Here is a 21,819-nt window from a genome sequence, read left to right as displayed (position 1 = left end):
CTGTTATATAACACGAGCAGAGGTAGTAGAGTCACAGGAAACAGATGTCACAGTGAAGGGACAGGCTGCAAATGAAGTCCCAGTGCACAGCAGACACAGAAAGTGCCAGTCATCAGTTTGGTTATGAAAAAACCAAAACAACGAAATATGATACAAAATAATTAAAAGAGAGAGATCTGAACTAATGATGGCATGTAGGAGGGAGAGTTAGGAGGGAAGCAGAAATAGTATCATAGGAAGAGGTCTACTGAATAATGGAAAAAAGAACCAGGAAGACGGAAGTGGCTGGATCAGAGAGAGGTAAGTTGAATGTGCCAGTGTTGCAGTATCAACTTCCCTCTCACTCGCAACAGCACATGCCTATAAATGTCTTGCACGACAGATGGCAGTTGTTAGGTATTCTCCTGCCACAGCAGCTCCCTGTCCTACTGGCAGCACATCAAGGGTGGTGAGCTCTTGGCTGCAGGCTAGTGAAGGAATGCAAGACTACAGACCTGGGTCACGGATCAGGCCAGGGCAGCGACAGGCCTCTGTCTGCAGTGCTGCACCCCACACCTTCCCACACCTCTTCATACATGAAGTCTTACACAATCCCCCAGGAAAAAGATGAGGAGGGGGTCAGTTTCTGGAGTACAAACAGACTGGAGCATGGCTTATTGCTTAGCCATGGTCTTGGAAGTTTCATGTGACCACACTGCAGTGTGTCCCCCATGATGAGTTCCTTCTGAACCAGCAAACATTTTCTAGTGGGTGCCCCAGGACCTCTGCAAGGTGGAGAGAGACTTTTCCTGCCCTGTGCAGATCTGCGGTATATTCTCCTTTGATACTGATGTAAATTGACTTACGGTAGATGTAGGCTGGTGGGGGTTTCTTTTACCCAGAATAGGGTCCTTTCTTATTATATAGAAATTTAAATTTTCACTTGCAAAAGGAACTACAGATTTACATATAAACCATTCTCTGAGGTAAGTCTCGGGTCTTTTATATGTCAATGATGTGTTAGGTGAGAGAATTAGAAAAAGACATTAGACTTCCATATTCACACTTGAACTACAGATAAAATCAACGTCTCCCTGTCTAGCAATCTCTTTTCCCTGAAATATTTACATTTGATTGACATCATATATTTTAATCTTAAACGAAAATATTTAATACAAAAATATTTCCTTCTATCTTCTATCTATCTCATTTCACAAAAGCAATGTGTTACTATTGAAGAATTGCTCAACGGCCTCAGTGCCATTTCCACTGATTCTGTGATACTCCCAGTAGAAACAAAGTCCTTGAATTTAGGAAAAAACCCAACCCTTTTAAATAATTGGTGGGAAAAGGTGATTGAAAGAAAAAAGTACACATCAAACTGCATGACTCAATCTTACTTGCCGTTCTTGAGATTTGTGCAAACATAGCTCAACTCAACTCTTTCTCCTGAAGTATTGACTTTTCTATACGTAAAATTTTCATTAAAAATGTTGAGGTGACTAGAAACAAAGAATGTAAGACTCAAGGCTTTTAAAATCACACTGTATTATCCTATACAATATACTTTCCCTATCAATGCCAGTTACAAGTGAGGCAGAAATGGTTTTCATATTAACTATTCTTTACAAAATGCTAAAAATCAATGTCTCTAACGTACTAATACTGTAGCTATCAGGACTAGAAGGACTGAAAACGCTGTGCTAGTGAATCTGGACTCTATAGCTGGCACTCTTAACAGCTGAGGACTGAACAGACTCTACAAACTTGCTGTCTCAGGCAAAGGCAAGTCAGAGGAGGATGGAGGGTTTTTGACTCACACAACGCTGTCAGCAGTGTGAGCTAACTAGTCTATGAATACTTCTGGTGCCTGAAAGGAAAAAACAGCCCCCCGATTAAGTTCATGATGGAAATGAGAAAACATCACAGCCTGCCACTATGAAGTCTGCTAGCAGGATTACAGTGTGTTTCTAAGTCCACAACAGCAGCTCCAGAGCCCTTTTTTTCTGACAGCAAACACACTTCAAATCACACCGACAAGTGAACACCAGAGCTTTTCCAAAACATGGTGGAAGGCGATGGGAATCCACACATTCTGCCACAGAGTCCTTTTTGCAGTAATGCGTATTTTGAGTGTACCCACCACTGCAGCACAGTAACTCTTGAGTTGGTTTGGTATTTATTACTTTGGGGAGAGAGGCAGGAAAGTGTACAGGTGGAGAAGTTACAACAGCCAAGAAGTGCCCCATACTCAGCTACGCTCCTCTGGCTGTTTGTAATTACCACGGAAAACCCACAACTGCTCTGCCTACTGCTGCTCAGGACAACTGGCCCTGGTGACAGGAATGGTACACACATACAAAGCTGCACCCAGGGTCCAAGTGTGTAGCCCCTTACCAGCTTTGCTGTGATCTGCCTGTGACTGAAACCTAAAAGAACCATTCCTGTATATGGAGGGAAAAGAAAACTAGGCAATAAGCAATCAAGGAAAAATTACTAAAACCTAACAAGCTCCACAGAGTGGGATGCCAGAAGCGTAACACTTCAGATGGAAAAACAACACAAGCCAACAAAGATGAAGGTGAAGACTATTAGGCAGAAGATGGAGAGAGCTGCTCTGAAGCGTGGCACAAGGATGCAGTGAAGGTGGGGTGTGTTGATGTGTTCATCAGTGACAAGCTGTTGTTTTACGTGGGCACAGACATTACAGCCTGCTGGTATTCGGCTAACACTGAAGCGCCTGACACGGACTGAAGATGACAGCGGTGGAATAGGATGAATGAACAAAACATGGAAAATAATATTTTCCATAGCATTTTCTGTTCCTGGAACGCCATGCCAACCAGCGCACAGCAATCCTAAACCTGGCACTGGTTTCCGTTTGATGTTTTTACTTACCTAGCTGAGCTGTTATCATGACTCTAACAGAATCACAGAAGTTGTCTATAAGTCGGACAGGACGACGTGTTGACAAATCAAGCAGCAAGATATGTCCTCCTCCCGTCCCTATCCACAGTGCCGTATTTTTCTGCAGGCAAATTGTCTTCACTCTTCCAGAATAAGCCAGTTTATGTTTTGATTCCTTATTTAGTTTTTCCACTTTGTCCCTATGAGTATGGAGAGGATTTGTATTAAAATCTGGTGGCACACTATTCCACAACTGCTACAACAACTTCAACACCAGCCTTTTAAACAACCATTCATCAAGATGAGTTGCAAAAAAACCTCATGCTAGTCAGCTGACTGACTTGAAACAAACTGAGGTGAAAGCTACTGGACTTCTAAGAGCCAGCTGGTCTGCTTCAAAAGCCATTTAACTAGGCAGAAGGTCTACTTCTCTGTTCTCTCCCAGACTGCAGGAGAACATCACTGCAAAGTGGGAGGAGCATACCCAGAGCTGCTCCTAACCTCAACATGAAAATGAAATGCATGTGGCACATTAAGGGAGAGGAACCATTTAAAAGCAAATGAAAATCATCATCATTGTTAATAAAACTCTGATCTACTGAATCTGTGCACTGGAGAGAGGACATTCTTATTTAGGGGATGCAGGAAGTAATGGGATGCAAAAGCATCAGTGCCTGAAGGGCAACAAAAGACTTTCTTCTTTTCTGAGCAGAGTTAAATATATCTTCTCAACATCATAGAGAAATTGTGAAATACAATAAGGGTCTTAAAAGATTCTGCATGGGATATTCTGAAGTTCCACATTTGCCCAATGAGCTGAGCAAATCCCTTACCTCCAGCAGGTTAAGGTACTATGCTAGAGAAGGCAATCTGATACTCAGCTTTCTATGCAACCTCAAACAAAGCACTTACTTAAGAAAATGTGCACAGTCAATTAGTTCAGAAAGTTTTTCTGTCTTCTTGTCCCAGATTTCCACAAAATGGCTGTTTTTCTTTGCCAAGTAGATGGATTTGTCTATTGCTATTGAAATAATATTTGCATCACTGTAAGCATTATGACAGAACCTAGAAGGGAGAAGAATTCTAGTTAGATACAGTGAAAATAGACAGTAGGAAAACTTAACTATTACGAGTGGTGTTAGCTTCCCTCTGACTCACAGAATGACTCAGCCTTAAAACCAGACCGGGCTACAGGATAGCACAGTCCTCCTTTCCCCTGCCACCCTTTCCATGTTTGGAGACACCTGATAGTTCTCACAGGACCCACAAGACCATAAAGGGTCACTCAGCACGAAGATGACTAAGCCTAAATATCAGCAGGGAGATTTAGCTCACTCTGCTCTGCTCGTTTCACTTCAGCTGACAGCCTTTTTGACTGTTTTCCACTACATATGAATTTGTTTCTCATGCCAGATCTGTGCCTGGACTTGTTATTGCCCCTGCAAATGAAGAGCATTTGCTTATTTCACTGGCCCTCAATCCATCCTGAGGAAGGGCTCAAAATCACAGGCCCCTGACAACAGACGCTCAGCAGCACTGCTGCCTTCCCTATTGTTACTTGGGTTTGACAACTTCATTTTGAAACCCGTTTACAGTTTTGCCTCCAAAAGCTCAAATTATTCCTGTGATGTATTTTGCATCTTGTCATTGAACTGCATTTCAATGCAGTTTTAGTTTCTTGCTTGATGTTAGCACATGATTTTCCCAAGCAAATTAATTTCCCAGAATAACGATCTCTACTAGTATAAAATCAAGCACCGCTCTCCCTGCTCATTAAAAACTCCCCTTAACTTTAGACCAGGATTTGCCCCTGAGAGAATTATACCAAACACTCGAGAAACGTCAGTTTCTAGTTGCTAATTTCTAAATAAGGAGAAGTCAGCAATCATACATGACTGAGCTGTACCAGGCAAAGACAGGCACGCATATCACACTGACAAACACGTAAGGATAAATACAATGCTAAGTACATGTGTATATTTCTAAATAAAGTAATCAGGGGCCGGACAAACGCAACTGGGGGAGAAAAACTAATCAGCTGCATTTATATATTGTCTGAATAGATGCTGACTTTATGTAGTAAAATATATATAGTCAAATATAGTACAAATGTACAATATAGTCAAAATGCATATCCCTTGTTTAAAAGCTGCACTGAATACTTTAAACACTACTCACCAATCCTATTTTAATGCACATTGTATACCAGCTGTGCTATGGAAGGAAAAGAACGGAAACGAGAGAACCCAAAGAATGAGCTCTAAAAGAAGACACTACATTGCCGTACTGCCAGAAGTCTTTGATGAAAACAACAGAGTCAAGTAACATCATGTATAAAAGGAACTTACAGTTGACTTGTCTTCGTTTCAATGAGCTTTTGAACAGAGAAATCACTAGCTAAGGCAATGATCTTTGTTCCACAGCCTCCCCAGATGATATTTTTTTCAGGTAAGTATGAGGATTCATTTAAGCACATCAGTGGTGTGCTAACATTTCCTATAGTTAGTATCTTCAAAGGTGTAGCACCCTTGCACTGCAAGAAAAAATACACTCTCCATTAGAAACAAGCTGTATACAGAGACTTGGAAACTGTTAAAAGAAGGGCATACAGCCTGCTGAATTACATTTACACAGCCAGATTTTCTGAACCATTACGGTATCCTTCTGGAATGTTAGAGACTGAAAAGCATCACAATCTCATAGTTCAAGAACTGGACGGAAAATCATATCTGTATCTTGGAGACAGCCCACACCGGCCCGTATTGGAGTTCTGCAATGCATTGCAACTCCGTAATTGCTCTAAATTGCCCTTGGTCAGGAGCTAACCCTCAGGAATCCAATGATATAAACAGCTCCCAGCATTTCTTTATCTGTTGTGTGAGCATAACTCTGACCTATGGAAAACCTAAAAATACTGTCTTTTTGAAGATATCTACTCTAGGAAAATTCAGGGTGAATGAAAAGGAAAAGGAGTTAAAACTGCAAGAAATAAAGGAGACTAACAGTATTAGAATATTCTTAGTAACAGCCATTAATGTCACTCTCTAGTCAGTTTGTCAGGTATTGTAAAACATGTGCAGTTCCTCTAAGACTGCAGTAGAAAATTATTTTTAGTTTTAGAGAAGCAATTAAAAAAAAAGCTGCATGAAAAAAAATACTGTTAGTAGCTGCTTTACATATTACTAATAGTATTTTGTAGAACAGACAGCAAAAACAAATTTACCTTTACTGCTCTGTCTTCAAAAACTGCCAGTCTGCCATCAGCTGTGCCTACCAAGAAGAAATTCTTCTGTTTGCTGAAATAAAATAAAATAGTGATTTTTCAGAAATGTCTTAATCAGGTAAGAAAAATTTAAATGAGTAGCCTCTGGTATTTCAACAATTTAATTGAACACCAAAAGAAAATGCAACCACTTGTGGTGAGGGATGTAGTCTCGGTTATACTGGGTGCAAAATTTAGTGAATACACAGGAAAAACAAGCAGTTGTCTAATCAAAACTGCACAAGCCTAGATGACATTTTCTGAACATCTCTGTTCAGCCATATTTTCAAAATGTAACCGAAAATATTAAAAATTAATTTTTACCTTTGTTTTGAAAGAGAATTACAGTACAAACAAGTGATGGAATCTGACATTTTCTGCAGACGATGCCTTCTCATTTCATCCTCTGTGTTAACTGCCCACAGAGAACCAGCTTGGGTTCCTGCTACGATCCAGTTTTCTTTCTCAGTAGGAAGGGTCACCAAGGCCAAACTTAAGATTTTACTATCTGCAATATCCTGCGTCAGAAAGAAAAAAAAATAAAAACAACCCGGTTATGATTTCATAGGGGTAAATGCTAGTAAATTGCTGGTAATAAAAATGAAGCACAATCTTCTTGGACGCTGGACAGACCCTAGGCGTAACCTCCCCATTAAGAAACCTAATTCCCTATTAGCAGAATAGATCTTCAGCTGTGTCATCTATCCACAAAGCGCTGGGAAGGTGTTCTCAAACACTACACAGGAAAATCTCTAAGCTGAATGCTGAAACAAATATTCTCCCTCTCTATTCTAACGAAGGTCTCGAAGTCATCAGAGGACTAAGCAAACGGAACTACACTGCAATGTGTATTCAGTTTAATTGCTAACAATAGAAGTACTGGTCTAATACTTCCTTTTCTCATTTTAGAACAGATATAACAATAATAGTAACAGTAATAAGAATTATTCCAAAACTACCAATTCAAGCGTATCAACAGATGGCAGATGGAAATATTACTTAAACAACTTTGATGATGAGTTGTGCTCAGTTCTGGCACACATGCTCATCAGAGCACATCAAAAAAACCTCTTCCCTTTTCTAAAGTCACAGGACTGAGACGTACAAAAACCAAATGAAAAGATCTGGAGGGTATTGCTCCAAGTGGCACAAGGAGGTGGCATCCACGAGAAGAAAGGCATTGTTAAGAGTCTAACTGGATTTTTAGGGGAGGTAGATATATGAAGGGCTGTATAACTACTACTCCTTGTTCTAGTCTCTGTGCTAGAGTGAAGAAAGGAATCCAGTAGTGGAAAAACAGTATTATGAGAAAGTTCAAGCTGGATGGTAGGAAGTGAAGAAAAAGTGACTGTTTTTCTGCTTAATTTCATGGATAAAATGATGACTCACTGATGAGCAATCTTTGCTCTCTCAAAGCTTAGCTTTCTGGAAGTAATATCCTGCTGTTAAAATGCAATTAATTCTTCTGAAATATATCTGGGGTCCAAAAAAATTAGAATAAATGGCAACTCTCCTACGTACCTCGCAAGTATGTCCATCTGTATTTAGGTTAACAAACGAAAGCTGTGCTTTTTCTGTGTTCCCATTGCCTATCCAGACTCCTGCCTTCTTGCAGCTTTGATTGGCAGCTACCATGCACTCTGCTGTAGATGTGCTGGGTATCGAAACATACCTCATCAAACAGATAAGCTCTGCAGAATTCAGGATCTCATAAACCTACGAAGAGAGCCACAGCATGCACGTGGTAATAACAATGGCTTGTGCGCTGATAAGTAACAGGCAACGGATAACAGTGTTTTATGGGATATGGACAGAGCATCTTGGGAGTCTGCTCCTTCACATCACCGCTACTAATGAGCAATCTTTGAGCACTAGGCAATTTTATGTTGACTTTCATTTTTCTATTAAAATTTCAGGAAGTCAATGGGGTTAAGGTACGTTTATAAATTTCACCCGTTTCAAAGCGCACCATGATGTGTGATAACAGACAGTAGGTTTCAGATTCACACTGCTGTTCCTTTTCTCACATGCATGAACGGTGCAGGCTAACTGCACTGACAGCTATGTAACAAAGTCCCTTTCGCATAGCTCCAGTGCAGACCATGAAATCCTGTTTCGCTACAACCACTATGCAGCACAGAGGGAACATCAGCAGGGTAGAATAAATGGTTGGTAGGTTTGAATGGAACAGGTTATCCTGGATGGCTAGAGCAGGCAGTATTTCATGGCTGATTCAGTCACAGAAAAGAAGAACAGAAAAAACCCCTCTGACTCTTCATAACTTAAATGTCCCATTCCTTTTTAGAAAGCACAATTACTTTGTGGTATCATCCATCACAAAACCACAAATAAGTATACTAAACAATACCTGGGAAGACGTTGGTCGTTCCTGAGGGTTTTCTTTCAAACACTTTTTAATTAAATTTTCAACCTCCGGCCAGGGGGCACACGCATATTCTTTGACAGGATCTAAAATTTAAAATGAGAGATAGCTTCTTAACCAGCCTTTACCATAGATCAGAAATGAGGGTTCTGAATAAGCTGCTTCTTATTTTAAGATTTCATCTAACTTCTTACAGAGCTGCTCTAAGAAATATCATACTCTTAGGTAAAATGTTAGCATGGACAGCTTTAAATTGCCCATCTGACATTAAATGCTAGAGCATGAAATGCTAGAGCTACAGTCCTTTTCATTAAAAGCAGTTAAAGCAAATACATTTTGCTTTAACTTTTTCTCTAATGTCCTGGGACTGAATCACAGATATGTGTAAATTGTGTTTTGGTTAATGCTAACCGCTCAAGGGGATGCTGTTTCTGTCTGTAGTGTTTTCAGTTCCTGTGAACATTTTTTTTCCATGTTTCTTCTTCTGTGTTTGGGCAGAGTATGTGGCATATAGGTGAACTTCCAACAAAATGTATAGCAATTTAGATAAACAACTACATATAGTATTTACAAGATAGGAAAGCTTAAATTCCCACTTGGTGCTTTGAATATGTATGATGACTGTAGGTGCTGACCTGCCTAAGAACAAATCACTCACGAATAGTAGTGCCTGTACTGCTTTTCCTTTTAGTTCATCATAAGCCACAGCAGATACTCCAGTCCTACATTAGACAGGGGTAAATGATGATAAATACCTGCAAATGAACATATTCTGCTCAGCAAATGATACGCACTGTTTGCTTGTGAGCTCAGCCAGCTCCTTTTTTGTGGAAACATAGAAAAGATGAGCATGTGCACAGATGGAACTGTACTATCTTCAGAAACTAGTATGTCTGATTATTTCACAGGGCTTATAAATACAGAAAACAACCAACTGGACAGCTGCACTCAAGAGATACTTAAGTCATCATTTCTAGGGATGGCCTCTTCAGGGCGGGGGTTTAAGCTGTCTGAGCTATGAATTGGACTATTCTCCTTATGGAGTAGAAAATTTATGAACTTTCTGCCTCTCCTGATGGAGAAGCCATGCCAGATTAAGTGGCAGGGCTGCTGCTCTTTCCTAGATGGAGTGACTTTGCAGTCTTGAAGAATGTTTCATGAGTATATCCACTATTGCAGCACAATAAATAAGAACAAACACCACACATCAAGCTTGTAGTACTATAAAAATTCAACAGCTCTTTACACAGAAGTTGCCAAATACTGAGTTACATTGTCCAGCTGACTACTTTGCATCCAGCCTGATAGCCTGTTTAATCTTCTTTCCAGCAGCCAGCAACTAGATACTGTAATGCAGACGGCATAAGAAGAATGTTACTTAGCTAGGCAGGGACTTCACTCTTGAAAAGTTAAAAGGGAATTCCTACTTAAAACCTTTAGGGGTGGCTGCTTTTTAAGGGAGTGAGACTTTTTTCAAAAAAACCTCAAGATTGGTTTTTTGGGTTTTTTTACATTTTAAGATATGCAGCTTCTCAACAATGGGTATTTTAATGTAATGGATCATGATCAAAGACCAGAAGTGGAGTTGTGCTTATTTTAGTGCATGACATGCATTATCACAGTAATATGTAAGGGTCAAGTCCAGACATGGTATTAGAAAGTACCTTCAGCAACATCCATGATAGACATGTCTGGATAAATTTCCGAGTATACAAACCTCGATTTCTTTATGAAGTGAACCAGCTAGACACCTTGAAATTGCAATGAAACTATAACCTATGTGAGGTTGACTAGATGCCTATTTCTCACTATTTCAACACCGTATGGAATTAGGAGAGACTTCTAAAAATTGCTGTTATTTAGTCTCCTCCTCTGATCACTGTCAGATACAACATAAAACATGAGCAGTTATTTTTGAAAGAGGCAGGACAAACGGTGCACTGTCATGTTAAAACTTTAAGAAACAAGGCATACCTGGTAACTTTCCTTGTATTGCTAATTCATCGAATTCATTTGGAAATTTCAAGCCTTCCATTATTCTACCTCCTCCTGTTAAAATGTCATAAAGTAGCAAGCCAAATGAATAAACATCAGCTTGCTGATTGTAAATAACATTTCCTCTGGCCACCTCCGGTGCTCGAAATCCTGCAAATAAATCATTAATTACTAGTTATGATTTATACCAAGATGAAGCCATCTTTATCCTTTTAAGAGCAAACACTTATTGATCAAAACGTCGCAGGAAGTAAACCAAAAATGGCAGGCTATTTCTGGGCTGGCAATAGTTTGCATGTGGCAGAGCTTCAAAAATACCAGCAATTGGTATAAAGGAAGGAGCCAGTACATCAGTTACAGAGCTCCTGCCCCATTACACATCAAATAATCAATCTCTCAATGAACACTGAAAATGAAGGGCAAGTCTGTAGTCTTTACTGAAAACCTAACATTTAACACTTGAAGTCACGCCCTCAAGCACAATTTCCAAGACCTAAAGGGACTTTTCAAAGTTGTTTAGCGTTCATTGCTTTAAAATGGATGCTAATACATTCTCTCTAAAGTCAGGGAACAGTCTAGATACTTGTTGCCTTTAAAAAAATTATGCATTACTGCAAAATTTTGAAACAACAATTAATTTTAGCAGTTTAATTTCAGTATCACAATAACCATACTAAAATAAGACAGCAAAAAAATACAATGAATGCACATAATTTAATTTGTTCTCTTTTTACACCTTTAGTATACTCTACGATTCTTCTAAAAGGGGTTAAAACATGAACAGGAAAAAAGGTAAAGAGGTATAAACCGGGCATCACAGCTTGTAATATGATTAGAGCTACATTTCATGATTTTGACTAAAGTATAGATTTTAGAGTTGCTTCTTACAGACAACATAAAAACCACATGAGCTGTTTTTTGACATAATGCACTGCAAACCAGAGCATTTTTCCATACCTGGTGTTCCTTCAGAAGTTTTTATTCCCATTCGGCAACAATACTGGGCAATGCCATAGTCAGCTATTTTTGCAATAACAGCTGCATTAGGATATAGGGTGAAGAGCAACACGTTGTGAGGCTTTAAATCACGATAGATAATCATTGCTGAATGCAGGTACCTGTTAATCAAAAAAGTATTCATTGAAAGCATTCAGAATTCAGGGATGTATCTATACACACACACTGAATACATTATTCCCACAACAGTAAACCGTGTTTTCAAATCTTTAATACTGTGTTAAAAAATGCCAAACATCACCAACACCAACACGACACTGCCTTAATGGATATTGACTTTAGAATTGTATTATTTACTGGAATGCAAAAAAAAAATATATATATTGCAATATTTCAGTACCAAGTCTTATCTGATGTGTCACTCACAGTTTGAATCTTAGAAATTAAAGCTTCACTGGTCCCTGAGCTCCTTTGTAGATTTTGTCATTTTACAGTCACAGCTCCTGAGGACATTTATGGTCCTCCAGAACTTTAAAAATGCATTGAATTCATTTCTTTGATATTTTAATAAGAAACCAACAGTCACATAGAAATTGCACACAGAGCTCTTGCTATTTCTCTACTTACATGAATGTCCTTTGTTAGCAGAAAAAAACAGGTAACAGAAATTTGTGTTATATATCCACTAATCAATTACAAAAATACCAGGATTTGTCTGACGCAGGGAATATTCTGCTTGAGATACAAGAAATATTAAGCTTTTCTTTTGCAATACATCATACTTGTTGCTGTATCCTGTTTTTCCAGCAATGGAGAAGTCACATTTACCTTAAGCCATCAGCTACATGTAGAGCTATCCTGTGCTGAAGTGTTCTAGTTAAACTTGCATTGTCTTGTTGAAGCAAACGATCGAGAGATCCTTTAAGGGCTAATTCCATCACCAGCATCCGGGGACGGATTGCAGCAGCCAGCAGAGACACTAAACTGGGGTGATGGAGGTGACAAAGCACTGCAAGCTCCTGTAAATTGTAAAATCAGATGAAGTACTGCTAACAGCATAACCTCTGTAGCTCTGAAGGAAACTCAGGAATGTTCTGAAGTTTTGCAATTTGGTTAAGATTTTTAAGCTCTTGGGAATACCAAGCCTAAGCACAGGCTTGGTATTTCAAGAGAAGCACTACAGAAAAAAAAGGCATTATTTCTTACTTGTCTTAGGAGCCTGAGGGAAGTATGTTTATTGAAAATCTTTACGGCAACCTCTTCTCCACCGTAGGATGCACGGTACACAGATCCAAACCCACCATCACCTTTTCAACAACAAAATTGAAAAGAATATTAAAAACAAAGACATAGCTACCATTTCTTAAAAAAACAGGTGAGTGTACAATTTTAAAACACGTGGCTCATCTAAACGTGTAAAAGACAGTATCCTAGTACACAAGTTAATGGAAAATTCAAAACTCAATAACCTGAAATCCAGAATACAATGAAAAATACATTTCCACAGAAAAGAAATCTCTAAGATGTTTTCTATATGTTGCAGAACTGACTTCAACCAATTTGTTAGCGTAAGCGCTGTAAAAAAGCCCTACAAAATAATGCTTACCCAAGAGAAATTCAGGAGCTTCATCAAATTCCAGGTCATCACTATTCAACATAATATTTCTAGGCAGGTCAGCCAATATCAGATCAGGCGCAATCTGAGCTATTGGAATGGTATGTCTTGGTTGATCTGGATTTACCAAAAGGTCACCTAAGAAAAGAGGTAATCGAAAATCCAAAGGGGCAGTCATCATTCAAAAGGCACTGAAGGGCACATGGATCTCTCTGAGTGCATATGATCAGTGTGCCTAAAATTAAATTCATAAGTATATGTACATATACATATATGTATTTACACATACATAAATATACATACATATATATAGAATAAAACACAGTAAGTTTGCCATTCACCTTAATGATTCCTACATGTTTAAGTATTCTCAAGGTTCTGTATGTGTACCAATGAAATATGATGGCAACTGTTGTTGTGTCACCACCAAACTTTTCTGTCTATAAAAAGGAAGAATCCTGATGTTATAAAGGGGATGTCTTATAAAATTTAGCTATATATAGGTGTACCTCTATATACTTCAGATAGCACAAATATATACCTTCTTCAGCTTTTTTAAGTAAGTCATCAAGTAGTATTTTTTGGTGTTCTTCACCATCCTGGAAGCTGTACAGAGCCCATTTCTTCAACAGTGTTTCTCCTTCACCACATACGTCTATATCCAGCAAACCTGGAAACCATTCTTCCATAAGAGAATCTATGTGATCCACAACTTGGCCCAAAAGGATGCAGCCTTTAGGAAACCAAAAGAGGGAAATTATAGACTCAATCTGTTGTACTTGTAATTACAGAGCTAAACTCTACATTCCAAAGGCAAAAGCGCAACAAACCAAAATGCCAAGCTGCAATCAAACTGGAGCAAAAATCAGGCTCAGGAATAATTAACCTTTTCTGCAAGAAGGTGCTGTAATTTTCAAAAAGCTGTCTGGGTTGTTGTCAAATACTGCTGATTCCACTAGACAGTAAGCTTCAGGAGACCAGTTCAAATAGATTCCTTGTCTCCAGTACATTCTGTTAGGACGAAGAGCTCGCTCTAGAAAATATAAAATTAGATTAAAAATCTGATCTCCAATATGAATGCAATATTTTAAAACATTTGGAATAATTCATGGTACTTTAAATAATTAATTACGATTAGGCTTATGCCTACTCAAATAGCAAATGAAACAAAGGCTACAACTTTGCAGACAGAATAACCCCACAAAAGTTGAACATATTTCAACCTATGTTCACTTCTATACAGCATATCCACAAACTAAATATTTAATCATGGTAAGTCATGTAGCAAGTGATATACACTGGGATTACAGAAATGCTTAGGTACATTCAGGTTCAAATACAGAATATCTTAGGCAACATATGAAAAAAAGCCAAGTGATTTAAATTTTTCCTTTATCACACACATGAAATAGCAAGTTGCGACTGGAATTCTATGGCCGGGAGGAACGTTATTGCCAGAAGAGCAGGCAGTTATAAATCTTATTTGTAGGGAGCACTAGCAATGGATATTTTTCCTAGTTTACTTGTCACCAAGTATTCATAAACTACACATTAAAAAATGAAAGATTCAAAGTTCAGCAGACAGACCTCATGTCAAAGCATTAAATTATTGGGAAAGAATTAAAGACACACACACACCACCCTTCTGAAAAAAGCCAAGTTTTTAAGCTTTCATAAAGGGAGAATCAGTGAACCTGAAGAAAAGCAGTTTGTTTTTCTGTCTGGAAGACAAATCTTTCTCCTGTATTCTTTGTAGAAGCGAACAACAGTATTGTGTAAATATAAGGATTTCCTCCATCTCTAGCAGAGAGATGTTTCTCTAGGAGAGAAACAGGCTTCACTTTCTTTTGCACACCACTCTGAAGATCAGGCAATATCTGTTCCTGGATATTTTTAAGTTATGAAAATGACCACTATTCTTTTTCTTACATTCGTGAAGTGGTCAGAAATTAGCTAAAGCACAACAATGTTGGGGATTAGAGCTTTAACATGCAGGTGTTGGCACTCAAAGCAAACATGCTTGTTATTGTTTTTAAAGATAAAGATTTGTACCTCTCCCTGACAGCATGTAAGGTGATACTTCAAGCAACCTGTTGATCAGCCTGGACCAAAATCCCATAGGAAAGTATGGCATCTCATAAAGCCTGACGATAATTTCTGAATTTTCACAGTGGGGAAGCTCTATAACAGGCCTGTGATCAGACAAACTGAAAGAATAAAAATATTAGACAGTATTTAATGATGTACTTAATCTAAACTGACTGATGTCGTGAAGTATTTATTACGTAAAATGTATTACTTATTAATGAATGAATGATTCAGATGATTAGGGAGCAGACACACAGTGCATGTGCTTATTCTGTTTGCTTGTGCTGAAGTGAAGTTCTGCTGTCATTTAAACCCAGCAGAACCTCATTTACAATTATTAGATATCGAATGTAAATTTGAGAAAAACATACAAGGCAGGTAAGACAGATAAAATCTTACTATCCCAAGATTTTGAAGAATGTAGCAACTCTAATCAACACAACCATTCAACACTCTCTCCAATAAGCAACGTAGGTATTATTAAAGACATTAGGGAAAACTGTAAGTGAGGCAGAGAAACTATGCTACTTGCTTCAGATAAAGCAGAAAGACTGCAGTCAAATGCAGAACACGTTTTTTGTCACCACATTTAATAACTAGACTGCTTGGAGAAGATACTGCCCCTGAGTAACTTGTCTGTGGTTCTCACTCCAAGCAAACAGGCTACAGAAATTCATCATTATCTTTTATATTGCAATAAGTATCTGTAATGCTGGCACACTGCAACGTAAAGCTAAATTATAATCTTCTGCCTTCTCAAAGCATGGCAACTGCAGAAGAAATATTATCCTCATAAAACATTTTATCATTTATAGATTCCATTTACTCACCACATTAATGCGATGTAAGCTTTACCTGCTACAAGATCAGCTTATGATAACCCTGAAAGCATTTATCATAGAATTATAGAATGTTTTGGGTTGGGAGGGACCTTCAAAGGTCATCTAATCCAACTCCCCTGCAGTGAACAGGGACTAGATCAGGTTTCTCAGAGCCCCATCCAACCTGACTTGAATGTTTCCAGCGATTGGGCATCTACCACCTCTCTGGGCAACCTGTGCCAGTGTTTCACCACCCTCACTGTGAAAAATTTGTTTCTTATATCTAATCTAAATCTCCCCTCTTTTAGTTTCAAACCATCACCCCTTGTCCTGATGCTAAAAAGACTGTCTCCATCTTTCTCATAAGCCCCCTTTAAGTACTGGAAGGCCACAATAAGGTCTCCCCAGAGCCTCCTCCAGGCTGAACATTCCCAACTCTTCCAGTCCATCCTCAGAGCAGAGGTGCTCTATCTCTCTGATCATTTTTGAAGTAATTTACTAAAATGAAGTGTACTAAGACACGCTTTCACATACCAAATTGCTTTGATGATCAGTTAAACTAGTTAGCCTGATGTGAGGGTTTTATTTTCATTAATCTCTATGGCTGTCATCTGCAGGTTTATCTCTGCTTACCTGCTTGGGATTAGCAGTTGATCCTCTCCTAATGGCAAAGCAATCTGAAACTTCTCCAGAAGCTTGAAGTATTGTGACATGTAAATCTTAGGAAACTTATTCTTCTTTAAAAGGAATTTTTCCACATCTGACCGCTTTACAATTCCCTTAGGATATTTAGAAAAGCCTTCCACTTTCACCATCAGAATCTTTCAAAAAAAGTAAAACAATTTCAGGTGTACAGTCATCATTAGATAGCATTTTCCTGACAAACTTTGTTCTCTGAAATATTTGGCAGCCTAGTACTCAAGGGGAAAAATGGACTCCATTTCACAGTGAAACCAAACACTTCCATAATGCTAGCCAGCTCAAAGACAGCAGTGACAAAATTTAACCTGTCCAAGCCACCTTGGTGTCTTACCATTTTTTCTCACTCTTAATCCCACCAGCTTTAAGGACTCAAACTTACATTTTTGCCATCCCATTTCCTGCACTGAAGAAAAGGTGAAGTTTCAGAGGTTAAGAAATCTGAATATACATCAAAAAACATTTAAGGTTGTTTCTAGATAAACATTTCAATGATGGTTTAAACTAAGCAGTCAAGTCTGCTACTCTCCTGTCCCAACATGTGAATCTGAGAAAATTCTAGATCACGAAACAGTACAGAAACGGTGAAGAAGAATCACTGATATGTTACAGTGGTTTCAGACAGAGGAAAAAGTTCCATGAATGTAGACACAAAAAGTAATCAGTCTAACCTGTGCCATGATTTTACATAGCCACTTTGGATCTACAAAATACAGATCTCTTAGCTGTAGAGCTGGGTCTTGAAAATGAAGGAGGACGCCTGCGCAAAGAATACCGTAATTAGCAATGCATTTCTCAAGCTCTGTACTAAGCAAAGGAAACACCGCACTCTGGGTTGTTTTTCTTATGTGACTTGATATAAGCAATCCGAATAATAAACACAGCTTTTGAATTAACGTCAGTATCTCACGAGCAGAATGCCATCATGGTTTGTTCAGCTTTACCTTTATTTTCAGATGTTTTCTTAGATTTGTAATCTGACTTGGTTTCTTCACCAAGCAGCTATGCTCTGTTTGCTTTATTATTTAATCTTATGAAGTCTGTATGTTACAGCAATTGCACCTTTCTCCAGAACTGTGCTGTCTAACCAGCTGGTATGATGTTTTCAAGGAGAAGTAAGAGATAAAATTGGTTACAGTAGTGATTCTTTATATTTAAATTCCTTCATGATGTAACAACCTCAATTATCAAAACAGTGTTATGAAATCTTAACGCATTTCAGCTCAATGCTTTGTGGGAACCTTGTACGAGATGTCAAAATGCACATAGGTCTGTCTGTCTGCTGCGGATTTGCAATGAAGTGCTAACAAACATACACTGAAGAAATTATTTTACCTGATTCATTCAGAAAGTGAATTGCATGAGGAAGTTCATTTTCATCCAATTGTAACTGGTTTTCTCGTACCAGTTCCAGTAAGCGTTTCTGATCAATCACAGGAAATTCAGTTGGGACATTTTTACGTTCCAGCAAAATTCTCTTCTCCAGCTCCAGGTAGCTGTCAGGAATTAGCTGACCAACCACTGGTTGATCTCTGATCTGTATAATTAGGAATAATAATATTAAGTGTATTAATTTGTTCATACGAAACACAGACGGTAAAACTAAGAGGTAAGGTGGTTATGTCCTCTCAACAGTAGCAGCAAGAAGGAACAATACCACTCATTTATTGACTAATGTGGCTTCTGAAAGGTAGATGTAACTAATTCTTCTTTCAGAATTATAATATGAATGTCTTTCTATAAATAAATACTCAAAGGAGAAAATATTTCCGTATTTCATGTACATAAAAAATTAAAAATGGTATTCCTAAGAAGATCAAAAGAGAAACTCTGATTTCAAGAAAATATTCACCATATGAATAGGTGATGTCATACATCTCAGGTTAACACAAGACAATAGGCAAATCAATAAAAAAAAAAGATACCTTTTGTAATCCGTAATATTTTCAGACATGCCTTTAGATAAACTGGGGGGAAAAGGGTAGTAGCTCAATTACAAGTTTCCACTGCTGACAGTCAGCAGACAAGAGGAGAAGAAGAAATAAATTTAACCAGGTTAGACACCTAGGGGAACCAGTAGGTTGCTTTGCTTCTTTTTCTTGAGCCTGAGTTCCTACCTGGAGACATCCTTTGACCTCTGGCATTAGCCACCACCCAACCAGGTTTTTCATTCTCCAAGGGAGCTGAGCTAGTATTTATTTTTAGGAAATGGGAAACAATTTTCCCAACATTTCCAAATTAGCTTCGTAGTTGCAATCTTCCTCTCAGAGAAGTTAAACACCAATGCGCTGTGGCATTTTTGCGTGTCAAAAATGTACTTAGTACCTTGTGAATATGTAATTAGTACCTTGTGTCATTTCAAAGCCTCAGAGCACTTGATGACAATGTTGAATGCTTAATTCACTTTATCTGACTTCTCCGTAGGTACCTTGTAACACTCCTTTCACAAAGTGTCTTCATTATTTATGGAAACTATCTCCTTTCCTTCAGGCTACCTTACATTTGTATATAAGTTTAAACACCAGTTTAAGTCCCAGTTGCAAGAGACATGGCTACTACAGGAACAATTTTTAGGTACCTAAGAGCGATATGTTTTTAAAAAGAACTTCTCCTGAGTGTTGAAGAGGCATGGTGAAATAGAAGGCTACATATACCTTTATGAACACCAGCTCTATTCGTGCTTACCGATGTATGAGAAGTGGAATTAATCCATTCCACCTGAGCAGGCCACACCATTGCCACTTAGGTAGCCACCTATTCCTTCCACTGTGGAATGAAGTTAGGCAGATTATGGATGTGGCTAAGATGGTAGTTTCTGAGAGAGAAACAAGAGGTGCGTGTTCTCTTTCTCTCCTCTGTAACATTACTAGTGTGAGGCTGGTCATAAACACAGCATTTGCTCTATAAAATATTCCAAATATTCAGAAGAAATTTGGGTTCTGCTATGGTTTACAAAGTTCTGCCATGGACTTCAGTAGCACAAGACATCACCTTTTCTCTTTAAAATGCTGTGACACTACACATGATTGATATCATATACAAGAAAAAATAAAAATACGTTTATTATTTTTGCTACAGATTGGGTAGCTCCATGCCTGGGCTAGTATCTTCACACTTATCTTTATGCTTGTCATTCACATCTAGAGCTTCATGCTGTGTCTAAGGAGATAGCAGAGAATGAGTGGTAGGGTTGACTTCGGAGGCAAATGAAATATGAGTGCAGATTCTCCAGTTTAGGAGGATCACTCAGTCCAAGGGGCTGCCTTTTCCTCCTTTAATTCACTTCCCTCTTTCTAGGTATAGTTTCACACTTACGTAAAATGAAATCAGGAAACGGAGAACTAGCTGGCTTTCAGAAATCCCCAAATCTTATTTCCTGGTCCCTGAAATCCCACAATACTTACTATTGCAATTATATGTTGTCATTCAACAAAAATGAGTTTTTGATCAGATTTCTTTGTAAGGAAAAAGATGGTCTATTTTTAATTAAATATGCTATTTATGACCCTAGTGCTTGGAAACATAACCAGCTGAGATTTTTACTAAGTTGATTTTTTGGTAGAAAATGAAATGAAAACAAACCTGGTGATTATCCTGCATTATTTTGCTGTGTATAATACCTTACAGAAAGCAAGATGAGTTTGCTATCACACTAGAAATGTATCTCATTATGTGTTAATATTTAAAAATGTATTTAATTAACTGAACTAGAATGTTTTCAACACTATAAACACCATGTAGCCTACCTTGAAGTGAAGACTCTCTTTTATTATGATTTTCCGCAGTCTGATAATGGAATCAGATTCTTCTGTAGCATTCACGAAGTGGTAATCTTGGATTGCTGGGAAGCCTCGTTTATTCAAGAGCTCTCTAGTAATTTTACTCATGCAGGCCTTACGTTGCATTTCATCAGAAACATCTAAATGAGTGCCAACAAGAATGACGGGGGATGTTGAAGCTCGAGCCTGTTAGTAAGATCCATACAGTCAATTAACTCAATAGTGAATGTTGGTATTATTGTTTTATATCCACAGAAAATGGATAAAAATTTAATCAAAACCCAATCAATACAATTAAAAAAACAACCGTTTCTGCCTCTTTAAATATTATTCATTAAATAAATTTGGAATCTGAAATACTATTTCATGTCTTTATTCAGAGTAAGTTTAAATTGCAATCTAACATAACAGCCTTGACTGGATAATGCAGTAAAAATGCATCAGCCTATAAATATGAAAAGTTTTTTTTAGCATGCAGAGAACAGTCTATACCAAAACAGAAACATTACAAAACCAGCTTTTCCTAAAAGAAAGCAGTGTCATCTGGATTTCATACCTGCAGATTAACAACATTGTCAGGAAAAGAGGGACAACTGTATTTTTCAGTAACAATGCCCAGCAAAATGGAAAAGCAAAGGGACTCTGTCAGCTGTCATCAGAACAGGGCAACAATGAAACACCAGTGAGTACTGAACAGCAAAGGAGGACACATCAGCAATGGTGTTCATCAGCACTAAACTGTCCTGTATCACTGCTCAAGGTGAACAGAGAAAATGCCAAACTTAAAAAACAGCATCAGGACACAAAATCTTGATGTAATTGCATCGCCCAGCAATGCCTAACGAACATATAAAAGGAAAAGACAAATAATGCTCACTCACCATACGGTGATTCCATCAAATAAAAATAAGACACTTAAGAGCAAAAGAAAAATATATAGGCAGATTCTCAGACCAATTCCCCTACCATAGTCCTGGAATCATTCCTAGTTAAAACAGGATGCTAAGCATACACTTAACAGCATGACTTCAAAGCTGCATCTAGTCAGTTTTAAATTAGTCAAATTCTGATATGCCTGGAATTTACAACTGTGTAGAAGAAAAAGCAGGTTTAACTCCTCATCCCTTTAATACTAGCCATTTCTTAGTTTTTATCAGTCAATCAAAAATATTGCTAGAACATATAAACTATGCTTTCACACATCACTGTACCATTTTAAGTACAAAACAGTGCTGATCATGTCTTTGTATGTCTACTAATATTTCCATATCCCATATATGATGTATTTCACCTCTTCTTTGATTGTACTATTTTTATTTGCTGAAGACCTTCTT

At 38.1% G+C, this 21,819-nt stretch overlaps 1 protein-coding gene across 1 annotated transcript in view; it reads right to left on the bottom strand.

Annotated features, from left to right (window-relative positions):
• The window catches only part of LRRK2 (leucine-rich repeat kinase 2), a gene marked incomplete at its 5' end in the record, with an annotated part of 26,574 nt that overhangs the window by 2,300 nt on the left and 2,455 nt on the right, over window positions 1-21,819 (bottom strand). Inside the window, 19 exons of the mRNA XM_010145832.1 lie at window positions 2,878-3,086; window positions 3,799-3,951; window positions 5,235-5,419; window positions 6,110-6,182; window positions 6,473-6,666; window positions 7,670-7,864; window positions 8,517-8,617; window positions 10,506-10,676; window positions 11,484-11,644; window positions 12,312-12,502; window positions 12,690-12,790; window positions 13,090-13,236; window positions 13,640-13,831; window positions 13,985-14,131; window positions 15,151-15,305; window positions 16,641-16,828; window positions 17,378-17,466; window positions 18,042-18,243; window positions 20,453-20,671. Coding sequence (XP_010144134.1) covers window positions 2,878-3,086; window positions 3,799-3,951; window positions 5,235-5,419; window positions 6,110-6,182; window positions 6,473-6,666; window positions 7,670-7,864; window positions 8,517-8,617; window positions 10,506-10,676; window positions 11,484-11,644; window positions 12,312-12,502; window positions 12,690-12,790; window positions 13,090-13,236; window positions 13,640-13,831; window positions 13,985-14,131; window positions 15,151-15,305; window positions 16,641-16,828; window positions 17,378-17,466; window positions 18,042-18,243; window positions 20,453-20,671 — 3,073 coding nt within the window. The remainder of the gene's footprint in view (window positions 1-2,877; window positions 3,087-3,798; window positions 3,952-5,234; window positions 5,420-6,109; window positions 6,183-6,472; window positions 6,667-7,669; window positions 7,865-8,516; window positions 8,618-10,505; window positions 10,677-11,483; window positions 11,645-12,311; window positions 12,503-12,689; window positions 12,791-13,089; window positions 13,237-13,639; window positions 13,832-13,984; window positions 14,132-15,150; window positions 15,306-16,640; window positions 16,829-17,377; window positions 17,467-18,041; window positions 18,244-20,452; window positions 20,672-21,819) is intronic.

The sequence above is a fragment of the Buceros rhinoceros genome, unplaced genomic scaffold (genome assembly GCF_000710305.1).
Source record: "Buceros rhinoceros silvestris isolate BGI_N320 unplaced genomic scaffold, ASM71030v1 scaffold28530, whole genome shotgun sequence".
In the NCBI taxonomy this organism is placed as follows: Eukaryota; Metazoa; Chordata; class Aves; order Bucerotiformes; family Bucerotidae; genus Buceros; species Buceros rhinoceros.
The sequence above is the reverse complement of the archived record's forward strand: the minus strand, read 5'-3'. Positions and strand labels throughout refer to the sequence as shown.